The following is a 26,486-nucleotide window of genomic DNA, read 5'->3' as shown; positions in this document are numbered from 1 at the left end:
AGTTTCCAACTGGCAGCTTATCCTCAGTGCCCCAGAAGTGTTTTATCTCTGGCTGACTCTTCTAGGTCACAGAGCCTTTTGCCTCATGTCACCTCCCAGGGACACTGCCCATCTCTAATCTGGACTGAATGGCTGTGGTTATAAAAGCAAAGCCCCAAACCACATCACTCAGGCTGATTTTTGCCATACCTCCACAAACATGTACATATCTACGTATGCGTGCATTTCCCTTAGAGCCGCTCGAGGTTGGAGAGGCTTCGATTTGGGATGCTAATGTCACCTTCTCATTGTTAAAGCAGAAGAAACAGTGCTGCAGCTCTGCTGCTAAGCAGCATATCTGTAAAAGTTGGTGAGGGCTAATCCTCTGCCCAGCCAAGCAACTGCTGCACCTGCATATTAGTCCAGGGATTTGTGTGGCTCTGGTGGAGGATGGAGCAACCATCCTCAGCTGATGGAAGGAGCTGGCCAGAACCATGCAGGGACAGCTGTGGTGGAGGTGACCACACACACCATTGTGGTAGTGCTGCCTCTGTGAGCTATCCTCCATGCTCCCATCCTTCTGCATGTGGAAAAGGCAAGGAAGCTCGCCGGACCTCAGCAAGCCAAGGATGAAGATGCTTCATCCAGAAACTGAGTTTTTCTTTTGCAGTCCCCCAGGACAGGGAGAGATGGGGTTTTGCTTCCCTATGACTTCACAGCTCCTCCATCCTTGCCAAGAGGCTGTCCTTGAGGAATGAGGCCTCTTTGCCTTTAATTACCCCACGCTGGCTGGACAGGGCTGCATGGGATCTCGTAACTGAGGCAAACAGCAGGACTGGGAAGGAGGCAGTCAGTGGTGGCCACATCTCCATGAGCTCCCAATGATGTGAGCAGGACCCTTATGGGGACTTTGACTCGGGAAAGGTGATTGCCACCAAACCTCTGTTCCCACCCATGCGAAGTCCCACTGACTCCCCTGCTTCCTCACAGGGCTGCAGCTCACCCCACACCCACACTATATCTTGAGGTGGGCACAGCCAGCTTTACTTCACACCTGCTGGAGTGCTGCTGCAGGTGGAGTCATCAGGGCCAAAGGAACTCCTACAAGTCATCCACTCTGTCCCTGTGTCCCAAGTCACATCCTGAGGCCACTTCCAAAGAATTCTTTTAATCTGGATTCACAGACCTAAGATGGCAGATATGCATAACTTCCCTTACTGCAGCCCTAGTCCTTTCCTGTCTGTCCCACTCCCTAGGGACATGGAGACAACTATTTCCTTCTTAGATTCCCTTCAAGTTGTGCTGGCTGTGTCTGGCCACAGGGACCTGTTTTCCCTGAACATCACTCTGTTCACAGCAGCAGCCTTTGTGCTCTTGCTGACATCCTCAAAGTCAGCTTCCTTGCTGAGGCCCCCAGCCTGGGACTTGCATTCTGGGCTCAAATCCTTCCCAGACCTGCTGGGGATTGCCAACAGTGGGACACAGATATTAACCCCAGGGAGGGAAAGCTGGCCACCTGTCACCGCTTCTTTGGGGAACACATGAACTCCAGTCCTGGTTTTAGCCCACGTAATTCAGCCCTTTTAGCTTTGCAAAAGGGTGTCTCTGCTGCTACTGGAAAGATGTGCAGCTATCTGAGAGCTGGAGCAGAGGGGAGGCTGCCCTGCCTATCTCCATCCCTAGCCACTGCCCCAGCCCCTCTGCTAATGAATAAAGCCCCTCTTGAGACCCAGCTGCCCTGGTTCATAGCCCATCAGCTGTCAGTTCAGCTCCTGGAAGAAGCTGGGAGGTGTTAGAGACAAGCTGCAGAGGGTGACAGCTGGCTGGTAGTGTTGGTGGACACGGGTGGGTCGCGCCTGGGTCTGCCTGCCACGGACTGCTCCTGGCAAAGCAGCACTGAGGAAGGGTGAAAGCAGGCGGCTCTCTGCCGCTCAAGCAGGTCGCTGTGGCTGGACCAGGCTCCAGCCGCGTGTGTATCCGCCAAGAGTCGTCTCGGTGCTGGCTGGTCCTGAGGTGGGGAAACCTGTTAGGGGGACATCCAGGAAGTTTAGGAATAGCAGGGCATCGGTGCAGGGCTCAGGGAGCTGCCGGGGCGTTGCGGGAGCATCACGAGCTCCCCGGGACATTTGGAGGGGTGCGGGGGAAATGGGCTCAGGAAGAACGGGCTGTTGGGGCTGTGGTGTTGACTCTTGCCGTGCCGGTGCAAACCCGGGTTACCTCCGCTGATCGGAGCGATGCCCAGATGTGCGTGGGGCAAATCAGCCTGCCACCTTACGGAGCAGGGCAGAAAAATGCCTGACTGAGCCAGCAAGCGAGCTGGCTGTCCCTGGGGTGCAGCCCCCGGGCCGGGCTGCCGGTCCCCTCAGCACCGGCTCGGGCAGCGAGAAACCGCTTTTATCCTTTTCCTTTAAACTCTGCTCGCTGGCACCGGCTCTTTCCTTTGCTGGGGGAGTGGGAAGGGCTGTGCCCTGGGAAATGCAGCGATCCGAAGAGAAAGGAGAGAGTTTGTGCCGTGTTATCGGAAGCAGCAGGAGAGGCAGTCACGTCGGGAGCAGCGGCGCGGCTCCCCTCAGCCAGCCCTCGAGCCGCTGATCGCAGCGGCGGGCGAGCGCGGCTCTGCGGCCGCGGAGGTGAAGCGCGGTCCGGCCGCGGCCGGGGCTCCCCGCCGGCCCCGCGCGGTGTCCCCGCTCTGCCGCACTCCGGCACCGGCCGGGGCTCCGCCGCTGCCGCCGCTCCCCGCGGCCGGGCCCGCCGCAGGGCCGCCGGGCGCCCACCCGGCCACAGGCCGCGGCGGGGCCGCCGAGCCGCTGCCGGCCGCCGTCATGCCAGCCGCCGCCTCTCCGCTCCTGCCGCCCGTGCTCCAACTTGGCGGGTGAGCCCTTCCTCGACACGCAGGTAAGGACCCGCGTACGGCTCTCGGGTGGGGGCACCCCCGCGGGCGGCCGGCGTTGGCGGGGGCTCCGGGAGCTCGTCCCCAGGCTGCTCCGGTGGGATGGCAGCACGTCCCCGGGGAAAGGCAGCCTCACGCCGAGCTCCAGTAGGCGCCGGGGGGGGTCAGAAAATATGTTGGGGAATGTAAAGATGAAAGGCTACGACCTGGAGAAAACCGGGACAAATTACCTCGTCGGAGGCTCTGGGGTGGCCAAAATGCAAGGATTTCAACCAAAGTTTTGGAGGCCAGATATGTCGGAGCAATTGCAATTGCACCTTGGACCCGACCTGCCTTCGGGACTCCCTCCCCGGGTGGCAGTTCAGCCGCCGGCTGAAGTTTGGGGGTGGTTTTCCTTCTTCTGAGAAGCCTCAGCAGCCGGCGGGAGCCACGGCACTGCCGGCCACTGCCGGGATGCGGCTGGGCAGGGGAGCAGGCGGGGGACCTCGGTAGATACAGCCATTGACGGTGCCGTGACTTGTGCCAATGACAACGACCTGAGCGGCACCATCTCCCTTTAGCCCTGAGGATGACCTCCCATTTTGTGTCTTTTTGTGCTGTGCGGGAAAAGCCACTCGTTCAGGAGTTTCAATGGGAGGCACTTTCCTTCCCTACCCAGTGCCTGTTTATAATTCCTTCTCTGAAGCTGCTGCGGGTTTTACAAAAGCCATGCTGCTCTCCCAAATCCATTTTACTGGGCTGCTTCCTTTGCTTCTGAAAAAAGATAAAATCCCCTTTCATTTAGCTTGGATCTGCCACCAGTAAAAACCCTTTTCCCAGGAGGAAGGTAGCACTATATAAACACCAGAGAAAACCGGAGAAGTGGGGTCTGAGCCTGCCTGCCACACGCGAGGAAAAAAATAGCTTTGGTCTCTGAGGGATAGTTGCTGGTTACTTTGTAGATTGTCAGGAGGAGAAATTACCCAACCCAAAATGCAGTGACTGCATTTCTCTGGCAAAAGTTTTTTGTGTCATAAAAACGGCTGGCAGAGCTAAAGCTTTGGGGAGCTGAATCCACTTCACTTTGTCTCCCTGAGCCACTGTCAGAGGCAGGTAATAAACACCATTATTAAAGAATGAGTAATTTGCTGCAGCTCTAGCACGGTGAATTTGTACGGATCCCTGTTTTTGCATGGTACCCAACTCCTTCCTGCCCTCAGTCCCGCCTGCAGACATCACCATCACTTGCAGAGAAGTGACCAAATACTCAGAAAAAAATTGCCCATTAAAATTTCTCTCTGCCATCTACAAGCTCCCTGGAAGAAGCCCCAAAAGGGCCAATCCTTATGGCAGAGCAGTCCTTGGGCCCCTGGCATGGGCGTGGGCACTTCAGGCCATTTTGGTTTGTCTGCCCCCCTCACAGCCCCTCTGCTTGTGTTGGCATGTACTCACATCTTTCCAGGACCATCTTTGACTTCACCAGGTAGTCCAAAGCTCTGCCCCTTCTGCCCCCCCTTTTCCTGCCCAGTTTCTAAAGTTCCGGACCTGAGCCTGAGACTGGAAGATACCACTTGCAGGAGCTGTAAGTCCATTGCTGCTTTCAGGGTGGTAATTTCAAGCAAAGTCTTCAGACAGAATTTCTCTATTTGTAGATGTAGGAGATTGGCAAGTGATTGACTTTTCTGAGTGAAGGGCCAAGGAACAGCATTAGAGAGGAAAAAATCCATTACGGGTTTCCTCCAAATTGTCCTTCTGTTGCTGTTTCACTGTCAAGTGAAAAAGGCAGCAAACCAAACACTTTGCTCAGCCTGGAAGGAAAGGCTACAATGATCCCCAGTGTTTCTTGGGTGCATCACTTAAACCAGCTTCCATTTGGAGTAAAACACTTCAGGCATATTTTGAAAATCAGAGTTGGTTTCAGGATTTGTCCCCAAGCTATATGTCTGGAAGCTCAACAGCTGGTGTGAAAAACTGGCCCAAGGCACATCAGAGATTCAATGCCATGTCTGACAGCCACACTGGTGCTGCTCCTGAGATGGGCAGAGATTTCTCTGCAAATCCTTCCTGCTCTCCATGGCTTCCATGGTGGCAGGGAGGGACAAGAGGGTGACACTGAGACTTGTCCCCACCCAGCAGGAACATGGTGGGAGGGAAACACCAGCAGAGTGTCCTTGCTCAGCCCACAGTGGGCCAACAGTGCAGCTCACCCAGTGCACAGCTGCCTCTTTCAACACACTGACTCTGGATGGGTGCAAGAAGCAGGCTGAGTCCTATCCCAGGGTGGGAAGAGAAATGGGCCAGGAAGAAATGGAAAGCATCCATAGAGCAAATAAAGGAGCAGTCCAGAGGGCACCTCAGCAAGGCGACTCGATGAGGTTATGGAAAAGAAAATGTGATATTATTTTGTAACAGCTGTTTCCATACCATATGGAAGAAAATTTAGCACTATTCTCTCCATCATCCTGGAGTCTGATACTGTGGGATGGACAAGGGTTGTGGGATGGCTGGGGGCAGCTGCTGCCTTTCCTCTCATTATGTTCCTGATGGTAGAATAAACCAGTGTGAACTGCTCCTTCTCAAACTCAGAGGGAACGTCTCCACTTGAGTGTTCTTTGGCAATATGGAATTTTGGAATATGGCAGAGACTCTCAACATCTGGTTGGGATTGCACTTTTTGACCCAAGTAATAATTTTAACACCTTGAAGTTTGTCTGGGTCTGCAGATGTTTGCCAGATGGGAACACAGCAATCCACTTATTTGCTGGACCAGGAAATCATCTTACTGCTGATAAATACACATTGATTTTGGAAACTTTGGTTTTGGAAAAGTAAGCTAGAAAGTGTCTCCACAACTTAAGTTCATTTTTAAAGACAGAGCAGGTCATTGGCAGATGAATTAAACATCTGAACTACAGAGGAGCCTCGTGAATCCCCAGGAGAATCAGGACACAGGAAGCAAGGTGGGAATAGCCCTGAGCTGAAGGCAGGGAGACATGGATAAAACAAACAGGGCAGTGGGGAAAGGAGGGTGCTGCGTGCGCTAGCCTTCAGGGTGCTAATGAATCATTTGAGTACGGATATGTTCTAAACAGAGATAAATGAGCAGTTCTTAACAGACTCTTTACATTGGCAACTTCAATTGATAAGTGGGATTTTCAGGGAGATGTGAGGATGGAGTTAGGTGCTGTGGCTAAGCCTCTCTATCAACAAGCCACGGCTGTGAAGGTGAGGACATCTTTCTGTGCCCCCAACAACTGCTGCCGGTCCCTTGAGTGCTACGTCCCTGTTCCCATTTTGGTCTTGGATGGTACAAGTCTCTTACCTGGAAAAAAGCCAGGTCCCATCTGCTTGACCACTTCTGTGCTGGGTATCAGGACATTGAAGGGAGATCATCCCTGGAACACAGACCTGCCCATGGTCCCAGGCTGGGCTGCAGGGCCAAGGGGAGCGCAGCTGGTCCTGGAGGGGAGCATGAGGCACATGTCTGCTCCAGCACAGGGTACTGATGCTCTCAGAGTGGTCTCTGGGGAGGATAGGGTGCAGGGACCCATGGTAACAGCAGCTGTGAATGGCCTGTGGGACTTCATGAGCAGAAGAGCCTTGAAGTAGAGATGATGGTACTGGAGAAAAGGGTATGGGTAAAAGTGCCTGCTTGGAGAAGAGCATGAAGCCATTTAGGAGAATCACTGTGTTCAGTTCAATACTGGGTATAAATAGTGACAGAGAAAACCTGATGTGAAATCGAGGACTGTAGTCATTAGCAGAGAAAAATCAGCCATGAGCAAAATCACAATCTGCCAGCAAGAGTTTCTGTGCCTCTTCCAGCAGCAGAGAGAATGTCTTGATAGTAAACACATCTTGAGGGACCTCTGTGAGCAGTCCAGTGGGATACTTGTTGTCCCTTCGGGTACCAAGCAAGGAGCCTGATCTAGGGTGAGGGATTGGGCTGCCTCTGTGCTGGAAGCATTGGAGCCCAGTGCTAGTGAGTTTGGTTTTCAGTGGCTCTGTACACATGGATGTTTCCAAGTAGGTTTTATAGATTGAGGGCAGGATGCCAATGCCCCTCTCTCCAGAGAGCAGTCTTAGGGTAATTCCTTAGGGCCTGAGCTGAGGAAGACAAGGTTGAAGCCCAGACCCAGGATAGTGATTTAGATGCTGTAGCAGGCAGGAGAATTAGTCTCCCCTGACCCTGGTCTGGTATTTTTTGGCTCAGATGAAAAGTGAGAGCCCAACAAGACTCCAAACTTGTCTTCACTGGCTGATTCCTCAAAGGGCTGGAGATGCTGACAATCCCATCAGTGACCACACCTGGGAGTCATTGCCCTGACCTCCACTGCCTCCCAGCAACCCTGCTGAGTCCCCATACAGGAAAGTGAAGAAGCCTCTGGTGAGAGCATTCCATCAGCTTTGTTTGGCATCATGTGCCCATTTAAAGCCACTCACAGGGTCTTATTGTTGAGGGTGCTGCAGGGCTGGTGGTTTGCTTGGGTACAAATCCATCAGGAGTGCTCTGAGGCTGAGGACTGTCCCAGTGTGGCTGTTGGAACCTTCAGAACTTGCCCATCCCTGATCCTGTCCTGGTCCACTTCCCTGGCCCAGTGCTGCCAGCCAGGTTACCCACTCTGCTCTGCCTCAGCTGGGCACCCCATGGCCACTCTCTGCCCTCCAGCTCCGGGCCAGCTGCTGGAGCAGCTCCCCTACACTGCCCGTTCTCCTCCCTGATCCCACGTACACAGAACAGCCTGCAAAACTTCCGACAGGCGCCTTATTTACGTCTCCTGCTTAAAAAAGGGGATGCCGAGAGAGTCCAAACCTGCTAATTATACACCTAGCCACCCACACCACCATGTGCTTTATCGCCATCACCTCCATGCTTCCTTCTTCCCGCACCGCCTGCTCGATGAGCCCTTCCCGTATCTCTCGTGCCTGAGGGGCACGGCGAGGTTCGTCCCGGCGAGCCCGGTGAGCTCAGAGCTGGAGAGCCAAGGCCAGCCATGGGGCCTTGGGGCGCTGTCGCCGTCCCCAGCCATTTGGACACACACGCACCGGGCCCGGGCTTTGCCTGCAGGCGCGTCCGGGCCCCGAGATGCGCAGAGTGGGGAGCGGCCGGGGCAGTGCGGGGCGGTTCGGGCAGTGCGGGGCGGTTCGGGCAGTGCGGGGCGGTTCGGGCTGTGCGGGGCGGTTCGGGCTGTGCGGGGCAGTGCGGGGCGGTTCGGGCAGTGCGGGGCGGTTCGGGGCGGTTCGGGCTGTGCGGGGCGGTTCGGGGCGGTTCGGGCAGTGCGGGGCGGTTCGGGCAGTGCGGGGCGGTTCGGGCAGTGCGGGGCTGTGCGGGGCGGTTCGGGCTGTGCGGGGCGGTTCGGTCAGTGCGGGGCGGTTCGGGCAGTGCGGGGCTGTGCGGGGCGGTTCGGGCAGTGCGGGGCGGTTCGGTCAGTGCGGGGCGGTTCGGGCAGTGCGGGGCGGTTCGGGCAGTGCGGGGCGGTTCGGGCAGTGCGGGGCTGTGCGGGGCGGTTCGGGCAGTGCGGGGCGGTTCGGGCTGTGCGGGGCAGTGCGGGGCGGTTCGGGCTGTGCGGGGCGGTTCGGGCTGTGCGGGGCGGTTCGGTCAGTGCGGGGCGGTTCGGGCAGTGCGGGGCTGTGCGGGGCGGTTCGGGCAGTGCGGGGCGGTTCGGGCTGTGCGGGGCGGTTCGGGCTGTGCGGGGCTGTGCGGGGCGGTTCGGGCTGTGCGGGGCGGTTCGGGCTGTGCGGGGCGGTTCGGGCTGTGCGGGGCTGTGCGGGCAGTGCGGGGCTGTGCGGGGCGGTTCGGGCAGTGCGGGGCTGTGCGGGCAGTGCGGGGCTGTGCGGGGCGGTTCGGGCTGTGCGGGGCGGTTCGGTCAGTGCGGGGCGGTTCGGGCAGTGCGGGGCGGTTCGGGCTGTGCGGGGCGGTTCGGGCAGTGCGGGGCGGTTCGGGCTGTGCGGGCAGTGCGGGGCGGTTCGGGCTGTGCGGGGCGGTTCGGGCTGTACGGGCTGTGCGGGGCGGTTCGGGCAGTGCGGGGCTGTGCGGGGCGGTTCGGGCAGTGCGGGGCGGTTCGGGCAGTGCGGGGCGGTTCGGGGCGGTTCGGGCAGTGCGGGGCGGTTCGGGCAGTGCGGGGCTGTGCGGGGCGGTTCGGGCAGTGCGGGGCTGTGCGGGGCGGTTCGGGCAGTGCGGGGCGGTTCGGGCAGTGCGGGGCGGTTCGGGCAGTGCGGGCAGTGCGGGGCGGTTCGGGCTGTGCGGGGCGGTTCGGGCTGTGCGGGGCGGTTCGGGCAGTGCGGGGCTGTGCGGGGCGGTTCGGGCAGTGCGGGGCGGTTCGGGCAGTGCGGGGCGGTTCGGGCAGTGCGGGGCTGTGCGGGCGGCGCGGCGGGCGCTGCGCGGAGCGCCGGGGACACCTGGTGGCCGCCTGGCGAGCGCCGGACGCGGCGGAGGCGGGGGACACGGCAGCCAGGAGCTGCACAGGCTGTGTGCAGGCACTCCGGTGCCAAGCTGGGTGCTGCCGGGACGGCTGCCGGGAGGCGATGGAGTTGCCACTGTTCCCCTGTTGACGGGATGCCCACGGGCAGAATGTGCAGATTGCTGGCACCGCAGCTGGGGACAGGGAGGGGAGGGAGCCCCAGCCCTGTAGAGCTCCTGGAACGGCTTCTCCAAAACCAGCCCGGCTCTTCCCTGCCAGCCCCAGGGATGAATTTGCTGCTCCCTACCATTAAGAGCGACACCTTAGTTCTGAGCATAGCTGGGTCAGAACACTGCCACAAAGAAACATTTTTATCAGAGACAATAAAGACCCGATTTCCACCTGGAAATTGCCCAATTTGACTTGTGATCCTTTAAAAGAAGCCCATCACATCCCAATTCTCAGAGCAATTTAGTCTCTGTTGGAGCCAGCAGCCCTTTGGTACCGGCTTTCCACCTGTCAGGAGATCAGAACAAGCATTTCATTCACTCCTTTCCAGCTCTATCAAAGCAGCTACATCACAAATGCCTCAGCTATCCTCCCTCTAATCCAAGTCCACAGGCTTTGTGTCACCTTCCTTCCCTTCTGGTCCTCACCAGCTCTTTCTCCTCCAGCAGCTTCATGGTCCTTTTCTTCTCCATGTCAGTGGCCAGGGTCCAGCTCTCTGTCTGCCTCAGATGTCACCTTGCTTTCCCTGCCTCATGCTTCTTGCCCACTATTTCCCTTTCCACTGCTGTTCCTACTTTGCTCTTTTGTTTCTCTGGGCACCAGCTTTGCCAGCCTCATTGGGGCTGTCAAGTCTCTCCACCCTTCCCTCCTGTCCCACACTGAGACCTGCCTCTCCCACATCACCCCTCTGCCTTTCCAGCCCCCAGGCCACCTCACCTGATGCTCATGCCACAGCAACCTTTCCCAGGAGTGGTGAAGGCTTTGTCACACCCCAGGGATGAACAGCCCCTCAATCTGCATGCTGGTGCTGTGCCCAAGACAGAAGCAGTGGTGTCAGATGAGCACCCATGGGAGCTCTTCAGTGTTGACTGGAGCAAAACTGCTTACTGTAGTCATGTCTGTGGGGCTGATGAAAGCACTTTCTTCTCCCCTTGAGCTGTGGTTCACCCTGCAGGGCTCAGGGCTGAGACATGCCAGGTATCCAAACTGCTGCACAGGCTCCTATGGCTGAGAGAGGGCTTTGGTCCATTCCTGCCAGGCACATTGTCCATGAGCTTTCACAGCCCTTCCTTCACCCCCCTCTCCAAAATGACAACTGCCCAAGTGATGTTGTGCCTTTGCTTCTCAGCAGCCTTTCTGAGATGCTTTTCTCTTGGGCAGAATCACAAGCTTGGATGCCCAGAGGCAGAGGTACTGTGTCCTGCCTGGACCTGAGCCTCTGCTGAGAAGATCTAAAGCACCTCCTGAGAGCTTCTAGGAAGATCTGGACTCAGGGACAGTGCTCAACAAATCTCCTATGCTTTCTTTCCTCTTCCATCAGGAGTGGGTCCACATCTGTCCTGGGGCTATGGCTGCTGTACCTGGCCATGGTGCTTAACCATCAGCTGGATCAGAAGCAGGCATTCACAGTGTCCCCTGCCCTCAGAGCAGCCAGGGCATGGCAGTGCAGCAGGACACCAGTACCTGATGGCACCAACCTCCCCTGCTGCTGTCCTGAAGGGGAAAGCCTTCAGCCAGGGTGGGCTAACCTCACACTGGAGTCTGGGGACATGCAGCACAGCCACAACCTGCTAAAGAGCCTGGGGAGCAAGGCAGAGTGTTTGCTTGACAGGGCAATTAAATGATGATTGATTCCTGGAACAGCTACTTAATTCATCATTAACTGGCTTATCATAGCCGGCATCTGTGCCAAGGGTCCCTCTGAGAACTGCCTCAGGGGATGTGGTGTGGAGGTGAGATCTGTGAAATACGAAGCTAAATTTGCTACCTCTTTATTTTCATGCCTTATTTTGGCTCGTTTTACCCAGTACTCGCTTTAAGAAGCTGAGAGTACACAACACAGCTGTGCATTTCCCACTCTGCTGGGGACTGCTGCAACAGGGCTGGGGAGTGTGGGGGCCCTGCTCAGCCAGCTGGTTACAGGAGCAGCCGTGCACAGGGGGAGGCAGCTCGCTAGGGAGCCAGCAGCTGTCAGGCAGCAGCAGAGCTGCAGCAATGGTTCAGCTCAACTAGGGCACCGCAGTCTGCCTCCTCCCAGCTGTGCCCAAGGTGTGCATGTGTGCTTGTGTGTGCATAGCCTCCCTGTGCACCGTTACCTGCTGCCAGTATTGCCCAGGCTAGCCTCATGGGGCTAATGGATATCCACACTATCCAGTCTTGCTGGTAATCAGGACAGAAAATGGTCAATCTGTGACAATTTGTCTTTTACTGCTTTCTTGCTTTCATCTTCTGACTTCATTCCTCTTTCCTCAAGCTTGGTTATTAACAGGCTTGCTTTATCACCAGGCTTATTTTATTACTAGGCTTCCTTTTTTAAGTCCCTGCGTGGCTAAATTTCCTGTAGGATTCAGATAACCCAAATGGGGTTTGGGGACAACTGCAGGGCTGGTCTGACTCTCTCCTTCCCTGTGCATGTGCATGCAAGGGCTGGTCCTCACCTTCCATTCCTTCTCTAATGTCATCCCTAGAGGCTTGATGGCCCTTGTCTCTGCAAACCAAGACCATTCAGTACATGTTCTCTATGTGACGTGCTGATCTCAGTGACTGAGGAGTGGGAAACATCTCTTAATCCCTCTGGTAGTGGGACTCTTTCACACCTTCACTGCTATTGCAGAGGAAGGTTTCAGCCTGGCTGCTCTCCAGCAGGGCTGAGCACACTGCTGTAAACATGTTGTGACACTGGCCCTCACTGTCCCCTCCCCACTGCTGACAAATGCCAGGACTGGGCATGAAGGCTGCAATTGGTGGCTCCTTTGCTTATTTATCAGAATCACTGTGAGATTTTCTTCTGCGCTTTTCTTCTTGTCCCTGCAGTCTCCCAGGGAGAGCATCAGTCCCAACTCCCAAGAGTGGAAGGCAGACAGGAAAAGAGATTTTAGTACAGGTAAATCTTTTATAATTCCAAAGGGTACAGGACTAGGACAGGCTAAATTCTTCTAGCTGTAGCTCTGCCCTGTCCATGCTTTGTGCAGCAGCTTCAGGATCCTGGCTCTGCTCTAAGGACAGCTCCAGGACAGTTTGAGGGACCAGAGAGGTTAGAGCTCACCCCAGTTCCCTGGGATGAAACCTCACCCCAGCCCTCATTCACAGACTTCCCCATACTTCAGGAGTTTTTTCCCATGATTTCTTTTGCTCTCCACTGTTGCTCTTCCAAGGTACGTTCCCCCTAGGATGTTTGCTGTCTGCAAGCCCTCGCTGCATCTTCCCCACAGCCCAGGTAGGTGAGACACCTCCCACCAGCCTTTCTAGCATCCTTTGGGACTCAACAGAGTCCATGTCCAGCAGCAGTCCAGCTGCATAGATGCACTCTTCCCACACTGGTTCCCTGGCACCTCCCAATCAGCCTTTTAGGTTTCCAATTCCTCCCAGCTCCTTTCCCTTCTTTCTCCCTCCCACGCTGCTTCCCAGAGCTTGCTACTGTGAATGTATGGCTTTTCTGTGCGGCTCTGCTCCTTCTCCAGCCTGTTGCTGAGGACCTAAAGTGAGAAGCACAGCAACTTCCACACAGGAAGCACCTGCTGCCCAGTGGCCAGCAGCCTGCCCGCAGTCCGTCTGCTGGTGTTTCTCAACACATTTGGAACTGACTCCCTTCATCAGTTCTCAGCAAGATCCCACTCCTTCCTACCCTAGCTTGCTGCCAGAATCATTTCTTGAGATAAGGCTTGGGTGCTGTACTAAAACCGTCAATTTTCTCTCTCTGGCACTGGGCTCCTGCTTTCGCTGCTGCTCTCAAATGACACTCGGTGACTGCTCTGTCCTTACTGTTTTGTTAAAAATTAAGTTGTTTTATTAGAAATCTAATTTGCATGTTAAGGTAAGCAAAGAAGAGAATCATGGTTTCCTTGCCTGAAAACTGGGATGTAGCTTTGAGCTTCTCTGTGCCTATGCAGAAAATAAAACCATCTTTGCTACAAATATGCATCTCCCTTAAATATTTTGAAAATACTTAATGGCCATCTGCTGCACGAGCCATTACTGGTTTTATAAGTAAAGTGGGAGACTGTCAAGGCAGGGGGTGGTTTTGGGAAGGGAGAAGTGAAGGGCATTCACCAAAATGCAGTGTTTTAGCAGTACAAGAGGGCTTCTGAACACTTCCATTTTCCTGAGCAGATTTCCAGAATGTGATGGCCACTGCCTGAAACAAAGCCATTGGACAGGTCCATTTAAAACCATGCACGGCTCCCAAACCTGCATGATGTGGTAGAGTTTGGCCAAGGAAACAGGACCACCTCAGCTTCTCACTCTCTAAAGTCTTCAGTTCCACTATTTCTATCTTCCTTCTTGAGATTTAAGCCAAGGTGATGTGCTGTCTGTCAGAAAACCTAGTGCACCTCAGGGATTCTTACAGCAGGAGGAAGTGTGACCCTGCTACACAGCATCCTGCAGAGGAGTCAGTGACCGAGGTCTCTAAGGAGGACAGCAACATTTGAGGTTGCAAGGCAATGAAGTGGCATGGTCTGGGAGCTGGGAAAATGCTAAAGAGATGGCAAAACCTGGGATCAGGTAGTGAAGAGGGCAAAGTAATTGTTTCTCTCTCCTGAGAATGCTGATGTTTCACTGCACTTTTTCTTTGTTCCAAGGTGGGTTGGGAAGCCAAAATAGTAAGTACTCCTCTGAAGGAAAGGGGTGGAAGTATTTCCTCTGAGAAATTTTCATGGGGAAAAAAACATGAGAGCAGTACAAGATTTCAGCACTCTGAAATGGAGGAAGGGAGAGGGAGGTGAATTTCCCTGAGGAAGAAACCCATGTTGACATTTGTAGATGAGGATTTCATTTGGACTCAGCATTTTCTGAAGCTGGTGGCCCACAGCCAAAGCTGTCTGGTTGCCACTGTACCCAGGAGTGGAGCTGGTTTAAACAGCACTTTGATGTGATGGATCATTTACTTAAAATATAATCATTTCAAAATGGACCGAACCCCATGGAGTCTCTCCTTTAATCACCACATCTTTCCTTTCCTTTTCACAGCTGGCTGAGCATCCAACACTAAATACCACCTCCATGTCCTCACAGCAGCCCCCTGGCTTCCCTTGGTGGCTCACTGGGGCCAGCCCCAGCTCAGCCTTGGATGAGTCCTAGAGAACTTCCCGTGAAAGCCGGTTAGGTGTATGCGTATTGTCCAGAGGGATATAATTCACCCTGCAACCCTCTCCTTTGGGAAGTCAGGGAGGCTCCTCGAGTGTTACCTCTCCTCGAGACTGTCAGTCTCTTATCTACTTCTGTGCTGTCAGTCATTGTCACAGCACACATTATGAACCAGCAGAAATGATGCAGTAGGTCCTTTCCTGTCAGGCTGCACAGGGCCAGCTTAAGATGCATTATAGATACAGCAAGCCCTCATGTTAATCCAGCCTGAATCAGATCACCTTACTGCGGGGCTGCATCCTTATCTTGCTCCCAGCTGGGGAGATAGCATTCAAGCTGTGCTGAGGTGGGGAGGGGTCTTGTTCTTTCCAATATCACCAAATTTTTCTGTTCCCACTAGCCTCTCAACATTGGCTGTTGCATGGGTGAAAGGCTTTTCTGCTCCCTTGCCTTGCTGAAATAACAGCCTATTCCCTCCCACCTGCTCTGCTCCTGCAGGATCTCCCCACCACCACCACTGCCGGCAGCATGGAAAGCGTGCGTGAGCTCCAAAACCCACTCTTGGCCAAATCCAATGGCCACCTTCGCAGCAGCTATTCTTACCACCAGCATCACAGCCAGGACTACCCCAGTCATCGCTGCCAAGGGAAACTGTATTCCTACATATTCCAAAACACTGGCGGTGCCAGGACTCACCAGCTGCTGGATGCCAGTTCCCTGCAGCTGGCTGTCGAAGCTTTGTACGGCCCCAGTTTCATCCTCGTGAAGGATGAGACTGCTCTCAAGGCCAAGGACAGCAAGATGGAAAGCTGCGAGACCACTTTTACAGAAAGCAAAGAGTCTCCATCTGAAGCTCCTGAAGGGCATGAGGCACAAGGGTCCTGCCTGGTAGAGAGTGACATCCGCATCCAAACTGTTTCCTATGAGGTGGAGGAAGAGGAGCTCCAGGAGTATGAGGTGAGCTTGGACAGGTGGGATAGCACTAAACTCCTTTGGTCATTCTTTCTGGTCAATGGCTCAAATTCTTGATAATTTATTGTCCCTTCTTTACCCAGAACTCCCCAAAAAATCCTACCACCTCCTGCCTCACCAGCCTTCCTGTGCAACCAGTATTTCTTCTTCCTATCATTTCTGCTCCTTTTTCCTCACTGCTGACCTCAGGAGGTCAGCTTCCCCAAGAGCAGCCTGGCTGCCTGCTGCTGGGAGCAAAAGGGATGTTGGTCTCTGCAGGACCCTTGGGAAATGGGAATGCTTTGACAAGGGTAGCCTGCTGCTGCTGTGGCACAAGAGAAACAGCAATCCGTGCATAACAGCAAAATCCACATGCATGATGGCAGCAGCTGAGAGAAAGCTTTATATACATAAAGACAGGATGAATCCTGCACAGGAAGAACGAGAGCTGACAAAGCAGCCTCGTTGCTGTGTTGTTCCCTGCTATGGCTTGAGCAGTGGTGCCAAGGCTGGGAAACATCATCCAGGATCTTGAGAGGTGGGAGAGGATCCCCGAGCTCACTGGAGCTGATGCCTGATGACCCAGCACAGCTCTGCTTCTTTCGGTGTTGGTGATGTAGCCTGCTCAGGTGGCAGCAGGGACGTCCCCACCTCTGTGTCCCTTCCCCACCAAGACACATCACTTGCAGGGTGGTCTGAGCACCCAGCGGTGCCCAAAGGCAAGGGGCTCAGCACAGCCACTGAGCAGTGACTCACAAAGGGGACAGGGCATGCTGCCCCTGCAATGTCACTCCACTTCAAATGCTTTCCCTCACTTCCTAAATTAGTCTTGCAGGATATTGATCTACTAGTCTCTAATGGGGATAAGTCACTTTGTTTAAGTTTGTTTAAGCTGACAAACAGTCAGTTCTGCCAAAGCTGAAAATATTTCAGTTTAAGACTCTCTCTAATGCAGGGAAATCCCAGACCCCCAGCATTTGCTCTGGCAGGAAGCCGAGAATCCATTTCACTCTTGAATTTGCTGAGCTACGTTGTTCCTCATCAAACCATGCTGAAGAGTCTAAAATATTTTTGAAATTTACTCCTTGAATTTGCCAGTGGGAATTGTATGAGAACATGACGGGATCAGGAGAGAGTGGGAGCTGGGAGGCGAGGTGCTGAGATGCAGAGTGGCACGGGGAGGTGGGCATGTGCTGAATCCATCTGGTTTTGCAGAGCGACTCCTCCAGCGACAGTGAAAGCGAGGATCATTTCCTGATGCTCCCCCCCCGGGACCACTTGGGCTTGGCCCTTTTCTCCATGCTGTGTTGCTTCTGGCCCCTGGGGATTGCTGCCTTCTACTTCTCTCAAGGGGTAAGGAATACATTTGCTTGCCTGCATGTGCCAAGTGCTAAAGCAAGGGCCCTGAAAGCCACAGTGGCCCATGGAGGTGACCAACACCTTTCTGAATCTAAGGCTCACCTCTGTGCCATGGCCATAACCCTGAGGGTTGAGACAAAGGATGCTCCTGGATGTCTCCACAGTTGTTATGGGACTGGAGCCCCTCCAGTTCTGGTGCGGATTACTGGAGGTCAGGCTTTTCCTTTGGGTTTTCTGGAAGTTATTTAGGGAACTGGGGCTCCTCTTGCCCCCTTTCCCAGCTTCTCACCCTCCATCCAGGTTCAGGAAAATGGCATTTTCCTACCTGTCCTCCCATTCTCCAGTAATGTGAAGGTTCTACACCACAACCCAGACTGATGCAGCTCATGCCACAGGAGCCAGGCTGCTCTGGGGCTGGACACAAAGGGGAGTGTATTGTCCACAGCTCCTCTCCTGTGCTTGTTCCTGATGCATATTGGCTAACCTGTGGGAGCCAATGCCAGGCTGGCAGAGGCTGGAGAGGCAATGGCCCTCAGGCTGCAGCAGCTCAGAGGAGCTGCTGAGTCCTTGAGGGTTTAGCCCAGAGCCTGGGTTCACTTACATTGCTGTTGACCCAGAATAATTCATGCAGAGCCAGGGGATTTACTCCACAATTGCATAGATGCTGCTGTACCAAGAATAGATGGGAGAGGCATTAAGAAGTTAAATCAGGAGGATAGGAACAGAAGTGGAAAAATATATTACATGAGTGCCTGGCACAGATCTGGTGAGAGGCAAGGGAAGCATTAATTGATTAGGACCCCAAGGAGCAGTTGATTTTACAATTTTCCACGTAGTGCAAGATAGCACAGTGCACTCTCCACCTGATGATGTAGGTGGGGTAATTTAAATCTAGCTCCATTTTCTATAATTACCCCCTTTGTTCACTCACTGAGGCAAGGACCATATCTTTGTTTGGTGTCTTTTCACATTGAGTGCATTGGTGCCCACTGGCAACTTGAACTCAAGTAGTAGGTAAAAACTAGAGCAGCTTGGAATATGCCCTGAGCACTCAGAGAAGCTGGAAGTTGCCATCCTTTTCCAGAGTGATGAGGCTCTGTCTCCACTGCTGGTTTCATCAGCCCTTCAATAGCAAATAGACTTCAGCTGAAAACACCATGCAGGAAAAATCAGGTGGCAGCACAGCTGGACCAACAGACTGTGCCATGAAGTCAGCTCCGAGCCTAGGCACTTCTCATTACATCTCTGTGTAGGGTGCACTGGTACCTGGTCAGTACGAGACTGACAGACAGCTGTCACCCTGTGCACTGAGGCCTTACAAGGGTGCAGCCACTCACAGCTCTGGCTGTGTGCCCACATAGGTGCTGTCAGAAGTAGCTGAAGCCCATGCTTCCCTTGGAGGCAAAATCCACTGGGAAATGTGTGCAGGTGGCACTGCTGTTCTGAGCCCTCCCAGACTGACAGACACCTTGCTGTCTGTCCCCAGCCTCCCTGAGGCGCAGTGGCCAGACAAAAAAGCACTGACCCAGTAATGAAACAACTGCATGCTGGTTAAAGGGCAGGTTGGTACAGCTGTGAGCAACAAGCATTTCTTCTCCTTCCAGACCAGCAAGGCTGTCTCCAAAGGAGATTTTCATCTGGCCAGTTCAGCTTCCCGCCGAGCTCTCTTCCTTGCCGCGCTCTCCATAACCATTGGCACAGGAGTGTACATCGGGGTGGTGGTGGCACTGATTGCTTATCTCTCGAAGGGGGGCCACGTGTAGCTGCCACCTGCATGTCACTGCCATCCCTGGCCGCTGACCCTTCTGGGATTGAGCTTTCCTGCGGAGCACAGAGCACCAGTGCCTGCAAGGGCTGCTTGCACAGCAGGGCCCCAGCATGGATGTCCTGTGCAGGTTTTCTTCCTCTTTCAGACAAACAGTAGACCCCTGTTCTCCCTGAGGCTGTGGCGTGCAACCATCTAACAACAGGGAATTGAGCACCAGCCTGGCTGATGGGACAAGGAGGAGCACATTTGCCTGGTGGAAGATGTGCAGGAGAGAAACCACACGCTGCTGCTGGGCTGGTGCGACCACCCTGATTTGGGGCTACAGCTTCCCTTCTCAGCCCCGCAGCTGGGAGATCTGTCACTTGCCCAGGCTTGGCCCATGAAGGGTACACACAGGGAGAAGAGGGAACACGGTGCCAGGCAATGACTGCTGCTTCTTCTGGGAGGCCAGAGTCCTGGTGGGGTCTCCAGACTCCTGTGATGTGATGGGGACAACATTCTCACTTCAGTGCCGTGGGGCAGCCTGACCCCTCAGCTGCAGTGAAGTAGGAGGACAGAGCACGGAGAAACCTAAGAGGCGTGCTCTCTGCATCCCTCTGCAGACCCCTGATCCACGGGAGAACATCCCAGTTGCTGGTCTATCCCAAATCAGAAACAAGGAGGAAGGCAGGCTGGTGGTTGCACAGCATCTCTCCCATTGTTGGCACAAGATGGTAAAGACAGCAAGGTTTTCTCTGTGTTAATTGTGACTGCCATGATGATCCCAAGTCAGAGCCCTCATAAGGTTGCCGTCTCAGAGTACTGGGCCCTCAAAAGATTTGTAATGGAAATCTCTACCTACGAAGTGTCCTGGGAAAGGTGCTGGCCTGAAGGATTCCATTCCTTCTACTAGGTCAGGGCCCTACACACAAAGAGGGATGGAAAGAAAAGGCTGACAAAACCTGCAGAATCTGGGGTGGGAGTGCTGTTTATGAGGGGATGAGATCCAGAGACGGAAGAGATGTGGAAGGAGCCTGAGACACAGGGTGACCTCAACACACTCCTTCTGATGCCTTGGAGAGAGGAACCTCCATCCATCCAAAAGCCTCTGGTAACAAGGAAATACCAAGTATCCCCCCCACACATCTTACTTTTGCATATTTGTATATTGTCAGCAACACATTAAATGCTTCAGAGGTGGGTATGAAGGCAATGGTTGCCCCAAAGGGCTGACATTAAGAAGCCATGCCTCACCCCCCGCTCTCCAGCATCTGCCTTTGACCATCCCTCCTCTCTCTGGTTCCCCTGTTGCCTCTTCCCATGTGCAGGAGACTGCAGGCAGACTCTGGGCATCTCTCACACCCTTCCCAGAGTTTCTGGGCAGGCTGCAGCCAGCTTTGCAAGAGATGCAGCATGTTCTTCCAGCTGGGTGCCATTGAAATGTAAATTTCATCCTAAAGAAGCATGTTAATGTCTGCGATTGCCATTGTACTTGAACCACAAAAGAGAAGCGCATCAGAGGTCTGTACAGAAGCTGGTCTGAAAGTTCCTATTATGTTTTTTAACATGGAAGAACTAATAAAAAAAGCAGGAGAAAAGACTCTGTTTATAATAACGTGGAGCTGGCTATCAAAGAGGCAAGTTCCACAAGAGTGCTGCACTCACTTAAACCTGGAACTGTTTATGCTGTTCCTAAAGGAAGTTATAATCTAGCTGGTGTCTGGGTATCTTGGAGGGAGATGTATTTCAGCATAGATCACAGTGGGCAAATACCCCTGAGAGCAGGATGGTGGTGTAGGCTTTTCTTTCCCTGTGTAGCTGGACAAAAACTAGGGAGAGAGACCAGAGCATCTTCATGTAGTAGAAGCATGAAACCTACTTGAAGAGGGGCAGAAGAATACAAACATCAGGAGGAAATAAGCAGGTCTTGCTTCTGATGATGAACAGAGAGGCAGAATTTGCAGGGAAGGACTGGCATGTCCAAAAGAGATGAGGTGGCCTTAGAGAAAAGTAATAAGGGGCAGACTCGCCCAGCACCCATGTGGTGGTTTTCATTCCCCTCTCCTGCATGTGCTCAGCCATCCTGGACACCCATTCCTCCAAATAACCAAGCAAGAGCAATATTTCAGGAGAGGGGACATCTGTGGGTGTATCTGCAGCTGGGGTGACCGGCCCTACCACCCCCCAGCTCAGTGCTGCCCCAGCTAAAGCCCTCCTCATCTCTCCCCTTCAAGTACCCCAGAATCAGCAGGGGAGTCCCTGCTGATTCTGGTCCAAACAAAATTATTTGGGCCGCCAGGCTAGAATCTACAATAAGATACAGCATTTGCTTCTGAATTTGTAATTCTTACAGCTGGTTCCCTCCAGGGCCTTCCAAGGGTGGGGGGTCCAGCAGTCTTCAGCCCACTTCCCATGGCCATTCCATCCCTCTGAACCCCAAACTGCTTCTTTGTCTTTTTTTAATTGGAGATGCATGGAGAAGGAGCAGGCTAAAGGGCCAACAGAATTAGAGTCTTTTCCGCTAATAGCCTGAATCTCTGATGAACTTGTCAAAGCTGGGGAGAAGGGGCTGTGCCAGAGCATCCCTAAGGGGGCATTATGCAAATGGAGAAATTAGTCGGAAACAGCCTGAAGGGAAACATGTGGTAATTGAAATCCGAGGAAGAGCATGATCACTGCTAAATAACTTATTACAAACTCACAGCATCTGCTGTAGCTGCCTAAACAGAAGGGAAGGAAGCAAAAAGGCAACAAGACACAGCAGTCAGGGAAGGTTCAAGCTCCAGAAATTTGATTAAGCTAAAAAAAAAAAATAAACTAAACTCTACCAGTGGGTGTGGAAGAAGTGACTCTTCACCCCCTTCCTCCTGTCCTCCCAGAGAAGGGGTCTCTCTCCCACCAGGACCCTCAGCTCAGCAGCAGAGCTCTGTAGTGGTCCAGATCATACAGGAGATACTCAGAAATTTGGGAGGAAGGAGGAATAGCCTTTATTTAGCCTCCTTTTAGTGGAGGAGGGTTGGTAAACAGTGATGTCCTATAACGACAACCTGCTGTCCTTCTCTGCATCCCAGAGCTTTCTAAAAAATAACTGCTCTGGTACTGAATAGTTCCGTGACACAGCAGAACAACTCCCTCTTCTCCATTCATGCCTAGGAGATATCTGTTTGTAACCAAGTTTCCCACCAGATGGCTGCAGGTGCCTGTCCCTATGAGCACAGGCACCTCAGCACAGGTCTTTCAATCCCCTGGCCTCAGCAACCCTGTACCATCGCCCCCCTGCCCATTGCTCCCCAAATGCCCATGGCCTGGCTCAGCTGCCCCGCCAGTACTACCAGCCTTCATCCTAAGCCAGTGACACTGAGAGACAGACACACACAGTCAGCAGAAAGCCCATTTCCTGCTGCCTTCCCCAAATCTGTGCACAACCACCCCTCTCTCATTTCACACACTCTCTGGCCTTTGAGTTGCCAGAAGTGCCATGACCAGGTGCCCTCCTTGCTGTGAGGACCAAGCCAGCCTCACTCCCTGGACTGGTTGAACATCCCCTCTATCCCTCCCCTACCTTGGAGATGCTCCTTGCTCAGCCAGGAGCTCAGAGCAGCACCGTCAGGTATATTGGGATTTGGTTTCTTTTCACAGCAGTGGAAAACACGTTGTCTTCCAGCTTGAGTTCCTTTTGTAACCTCCCCAGCATCAAGCATCAAGGTGAGCACTTCCTGTGGACCCTTCTCTTCAGAAGCAACTAAGGACAGGGTGGATGGAGCTGTGCCAAGGGCGAGGGTGGCCTCCTTCTGGGATGCAGCCAGGAAGAAAGCTGCTGAGGAAAAAAGCACCAACACCTCAGCACAGATCTGAGCGATCAATGCATCTGAGCTGTCGCCTGCTCCACTGCCACTGCTCGCCCCTTGGCAAGTGCTGCAGTATGCCAACAGTCCCACTGGCTACAAATAGGAGCTGGGAAGTGGTGATGGGGCAAGCTGGGATGGGGCCATTCTGGATCTCACTCATCTTCCCACAGGGATGAGGTGACAGGATGGCGAAGGGGAAAGAAACTGGTGTGGTTTGTGGGGGACTCAGAACCCTTGTGGGACACTGTCCCCAGCCAATGGGATCCACTAGGACACCAGTCCTCCCACACACCCCCAGCCAACCTGCCCCTCCTTGGGGTCAGCCCCAAGGTGGGTGATGTGGAAACTACAAGAGCAGGATATGGGGTGTCCTTTCTGCTGTACTCCCAGCACCCTCACTCCCTGGGTGGACAAAGCCCCTTGCAGAGGCAAAGCCACCATCACCCAGCACCCATCAGTGGGGTGGGATTGCAACCATGCTGGTGGAGCAGAAATACCTTTATTTCACCCCCATCTCTCATCTGGAGGATGGTGAGAACAGGGACACGGGGAAATAAAAACAGAGTGAGTCCTTTGGCATAGTGAGTGTTTTCCCTTCACAGTAATCCAGTAAGGAAATAGCTAATTATCTGAGACAGGGTAAATTTTTATTTCTGTCAAAAAAAAACCCTTTAAAATTCATGTAGCAGTGCATCTCTTTACCCAGTTTATCTTCTCCTCTTTGCTCCCCAAAAACAGCCTGCAGTGGAGAGAGCATGGGGAAGCACAGCCTGTGGCAATGCCATCTCTCCTGGGGCAGGCAGGGAGGATTTTTGCAGAGAGAAGCCAATTAAGAGCTATCACTCAGGCAGGCATCATCTGCTGAGAAATCAGGAGCTTCATTACCTCTCTTCTCACCACACACGCAGGCACCAGCTCACTGTTGCAGACTCTGGTAGCCACACGTGCCGGAACACACTGCTGGGGGCAAGCTGTCCCCATGGGGCAAGATGACAAGTGCTGTCAAGAGGGGACAGAGCACCTTGCTGAGGACAAGGCATATGGTGTCTCCTTGGTCACTGGTGAGTAGCAGGACTTGCTGTGATGCCTCTGGAGGGCTTGGTTAGTGAGGGTGGCACAGGAGGGTGTTGGCACCACCCTCCACTGCTCATGTGTCCCTCGTGGTGCTAAGGAACTGTACCAAATTCAGTCCCCTCTCCACTGTTCCACTCTGTGTCCTGGTGGTGTCCAGGCACAGGGACATTTGGGGACCACAGCTGCAGGTGTGCTGCTCCTCTGAGCTGACCCTGGTTTTGCTCTAGTTGATGTCTGGGCTAGATCCCAGAAGCAAGGAAGGCCTTTGCAGATGGACCACAAATGCCTTTCAGTAGGTGTAACTTGAAGATGCAATTTAAATCTTTAAATCACTGATGGTACTTCCAAAGATTTGGAGACTCAAGCCTAACTGGTGTCAGAAGCACCCAATTTAGGAATTCCTAGGCCAGACGGGGCCTGTGTCTCCCCACCCAAAATCAGCAGGATCTCCCCTCAGGCCGAGAAGCTGGTGCTGCCCCTTCAGCTATGCCAGAGGATGGGATGGATGGGACGGGATGGGTGGTGGGAAAGCCTCTCTTCTCCCCCCACCCTGCTCCACTTCTGCCCATTTCTGCTCAGGAGCTTTTCTGGCTGTAGGGCTGGGCTCAACTTGCTCCCATCCTCTGAAGGCCTCTCAGCAGAAATGCCCCCACTCTGCAATTGCTCTCTCTACTTTTGGAGACACAATGCTTAACCAGTTTTTAATCCTTTCAGTATTCGCTGACTTCATTTTTAAATGAATCTTGTTGCTTAGTCAAAATGTCAGGCAGGATCAATCCCAGTTTCTCACAGGAATCAGCACAGACAGAGCGCTGCCTTCTCCTGGCACAGAGAGCTGAGGGACAGCCCACTGGGCAAGGGGTCCTTCCTGCCACCCAGGCAGGCTCCCTGCCCAGACTCACACAGTTAAAGAAGTGCCATGAAGATATGACTTTATTCCAAGCACCTGAGTTTGGCAGGATTGTGTGTCCATCCTGCCACAGCTCTCCTACCTTTCTCAGCACTACAGTTACTGAAGTGATGGAAAAGGGATGGGGAGATCAGTAAAGGAAGATGCCAGGGGAGGAGAAATGAAATGCGAAGATAAGTGCAATATCTGCTGAAATGCCATCCTCAAAATAGTTTATCAAAGTCTAGGCATAGGCACCAAACTCTTGACAGTATTAGGCTAGAAAAAGGGAAGTTTGCTTCCAAGAGTGCTTTCATACCTAAGTACTTTCTCCAAAACTGCAGTATTTTCCAGGTGTTGACTGTGCTAAAATAGCCTTACACATCAGTTTACTTGTTTTCTAGAAGAGGAAAGGCTGGAAACACCACATCTGGAACTTGGCCAAACTGCTGGGATGGAACCACACCAAGAGTTATGAGGTGGGGACTAGTCCAAGAAAGCTAAGACAGATATTAATGAGCTGTTTATATTTTCAAAGATCAGTTTGGCTGGAGGGCCAGATCTTTACGGATCTATATGAGGATTGATCTTTCATATTTTCACTAGCAAGCTGGCATAGGAAAGAGGGGTACCTTAATGTCATTTGCTAATGAGACAAATTAGGAAACTGAAATTTTGTTTTCAAATACAGACAAAAGTTTCCAAATTTTCAATATACATTGTATTTTCAGTAATATATTTTCAAGTACAACAAAAATTTTGTTTTGAAATACAGAAGAATAGAGAAACTGGGCTACCTTGAAGGCAGGAGTGGTGGAGATGGGAGGAAATGCAGGGAAATGTGATGAGGTGTTGCCAGCAGGAATTGCTGCAGCAGGCAGGGAGGTCCTCAGCTGGCAGCAACCAGGAAAAGGCCTGAGCCATTACTCCAACATGAAAAAGGCAGATCTGATGTTTGGGTAATTGGTTCAGCAAAAAAATATTCATGAAGCATAATGGCAGGGCAGTGATGGGCCACAGCTGGACTCCAGAAGACATTTTCAGCCACAGCACATGAGATGAATTTTAATGGAAAGGAGGCAGAGCAGGTGGTGGAAGAACAGGGAACAGGACCTGGCAGTGGCTGGCGTAACCTGCTGGGACAGAGGCAGATGGCTCCCTACAAATATCCCTGGGGCACAGGAGGAAAAAGATCCTGTTTGAACTGAAGTGGATTGACAGCACTAGTTGCCTGTAGTCTGGACCTATGGAGGGAATTATGCAGGGGACTGATAAAAATGATCCATTTTTTTCCTCTTTTTCTTCTCATCTTTTTTTCCCTCCCCACACAGACATTATTGATTGCTATGCTTGTCAGCTCGTGAGCAGTTTTGAACGGTGGCTCTGGCTTCTGTATCTTCCTGCTGCTGCTACTTCTCCACTCTGATGATCCCAGCAAAGCCGAGGAGCTATCCTGTGAAATGCAACCCTTTTGCCAGGTTGATATTGCTCTTTGCACCAAGCTGCCTGTGCAAAATCTGGAGGCAAAGCCATGCTTGAGCTAACATGTATCAGCAAAGTGCTCCAAAGCTTTGCTTAGGCATCATCAACTGTTCCCACAGCACCTGGGCAGGCTCTGCTGCACCACACTGCCCACCTTCCCCACTCCTCCCACAGATGAAAATGAGATGCCTTATTGGCATGGCAGAGGAGAACCCTAAATTACAGGTAAGCAAAAGGCTGGTCCCCATGTGCTTTGCAGCCCCTTGGCCTCTGCTTTACAGTCACCTTTTAATTTTTATCTTTTCTGGAGTCAATATTTTTAAGTCCCTGTCTGTGAAGGAGTTTAGGTGACACCTGAGCTAAACCCCACTGCCCAGGTGCAAAGGGAGAGAATCACCATCTGGTACCGGGCAGTGTGATGTGGAACAGCAGAGCCTGCCTCAAAGGCATCTCCCAGCACCACCTCAGTGTGAGAGCAGCATGACATTTACAAATCAAGTGCTACAATTTCCCCCCCATTTAAGCTCTGCTCAGCCACAAACAACATCAATAATGAGCAAGCACCACCACCCAT

General features: G+C 53.1%; 1 protein-coding gene across 2 annotated transcripts; it reads left to right on the top strand.

Moving 5' to 3' along the window:
* The first annotated feature begins 2,773 nt into the window (after nt 1-2,773).
* On the top strand, nt 2,774-20,219 carry SYNDIG1L (synapse differentiation inducing 1 like). 2 transcript variants are annotated; one of them, XM_086895313.1, is made up of 4 exons: nt 2,774-2,874; nt 15,061-15,519; nt 16,729-16,866; nt 18,477-20,219. In XM_086895313.1, exons 2-4 carry the CDS (start codon nt 15,091-15,093, stop codon nt 18,633-18,635), a joined length of 726 nt encoding a protein of 241 aa, XP_086751439.1. In that variant the 5' UTR covers nt 2,774-2,874; nt 15,061-15,090; the 3' UTR covers nt 18,636-20,219. The 2 variants fall into 2 exon arrangements, with proteins under 2 accessions (XP_086751439.1, XP_086751438.1); XM_086895312.1 differs by lacking the exon at nt 2,774-2,874 and adding an exon at nt 7,584-7,810.
* The last annotated feature ends 6,267 nt before the right edge of the window (nt 20,220-26,486 follow it).

The sequence above is a fragment of the Cyanistes caeruleus genome, chromosome 6 (assembly GCF_971803275.1).
Source record: "Cyanistes caeruleus chromosome 6, bCyaCae1.hap1.1, whole genome shotgun sequence".
NCBI lineage: Eukaryota > Metazoa > Chordata > Aves > Passeriformes > Paridae > Cyanistes > Cyanistes caeruleus.
Note: the sequence above shows the minus strand (reverse complement) of the source record. Positions and strands in the feature narration are given on the sequence as shown.

Bases quoted from the DNA above. Each gene is read 5' to 3' on its own strand.
- SYNDIG1L (XM_086895312.1), top strand. From the start codon at position 7,643: ATGCCGAGAGAGTCCAAACCTGCTAATTATACACCTAGCCACCCACAC. The intron at 7,811-15,060 runs GTGAGCTCAGAG...CTGCTCCTGCAG, and splicing joins GGTTCGTCCCGGCGAGCCCG to GATCTCCCCACCACCACCAC. The intron at 15,520-16,728 runs GTGAGCTTGGAC...CTGGTTTTGCAG, and splicing joins AGGAGCTCCAGGAGTATGAG to AGCGACTCCTCCAGCGACAG.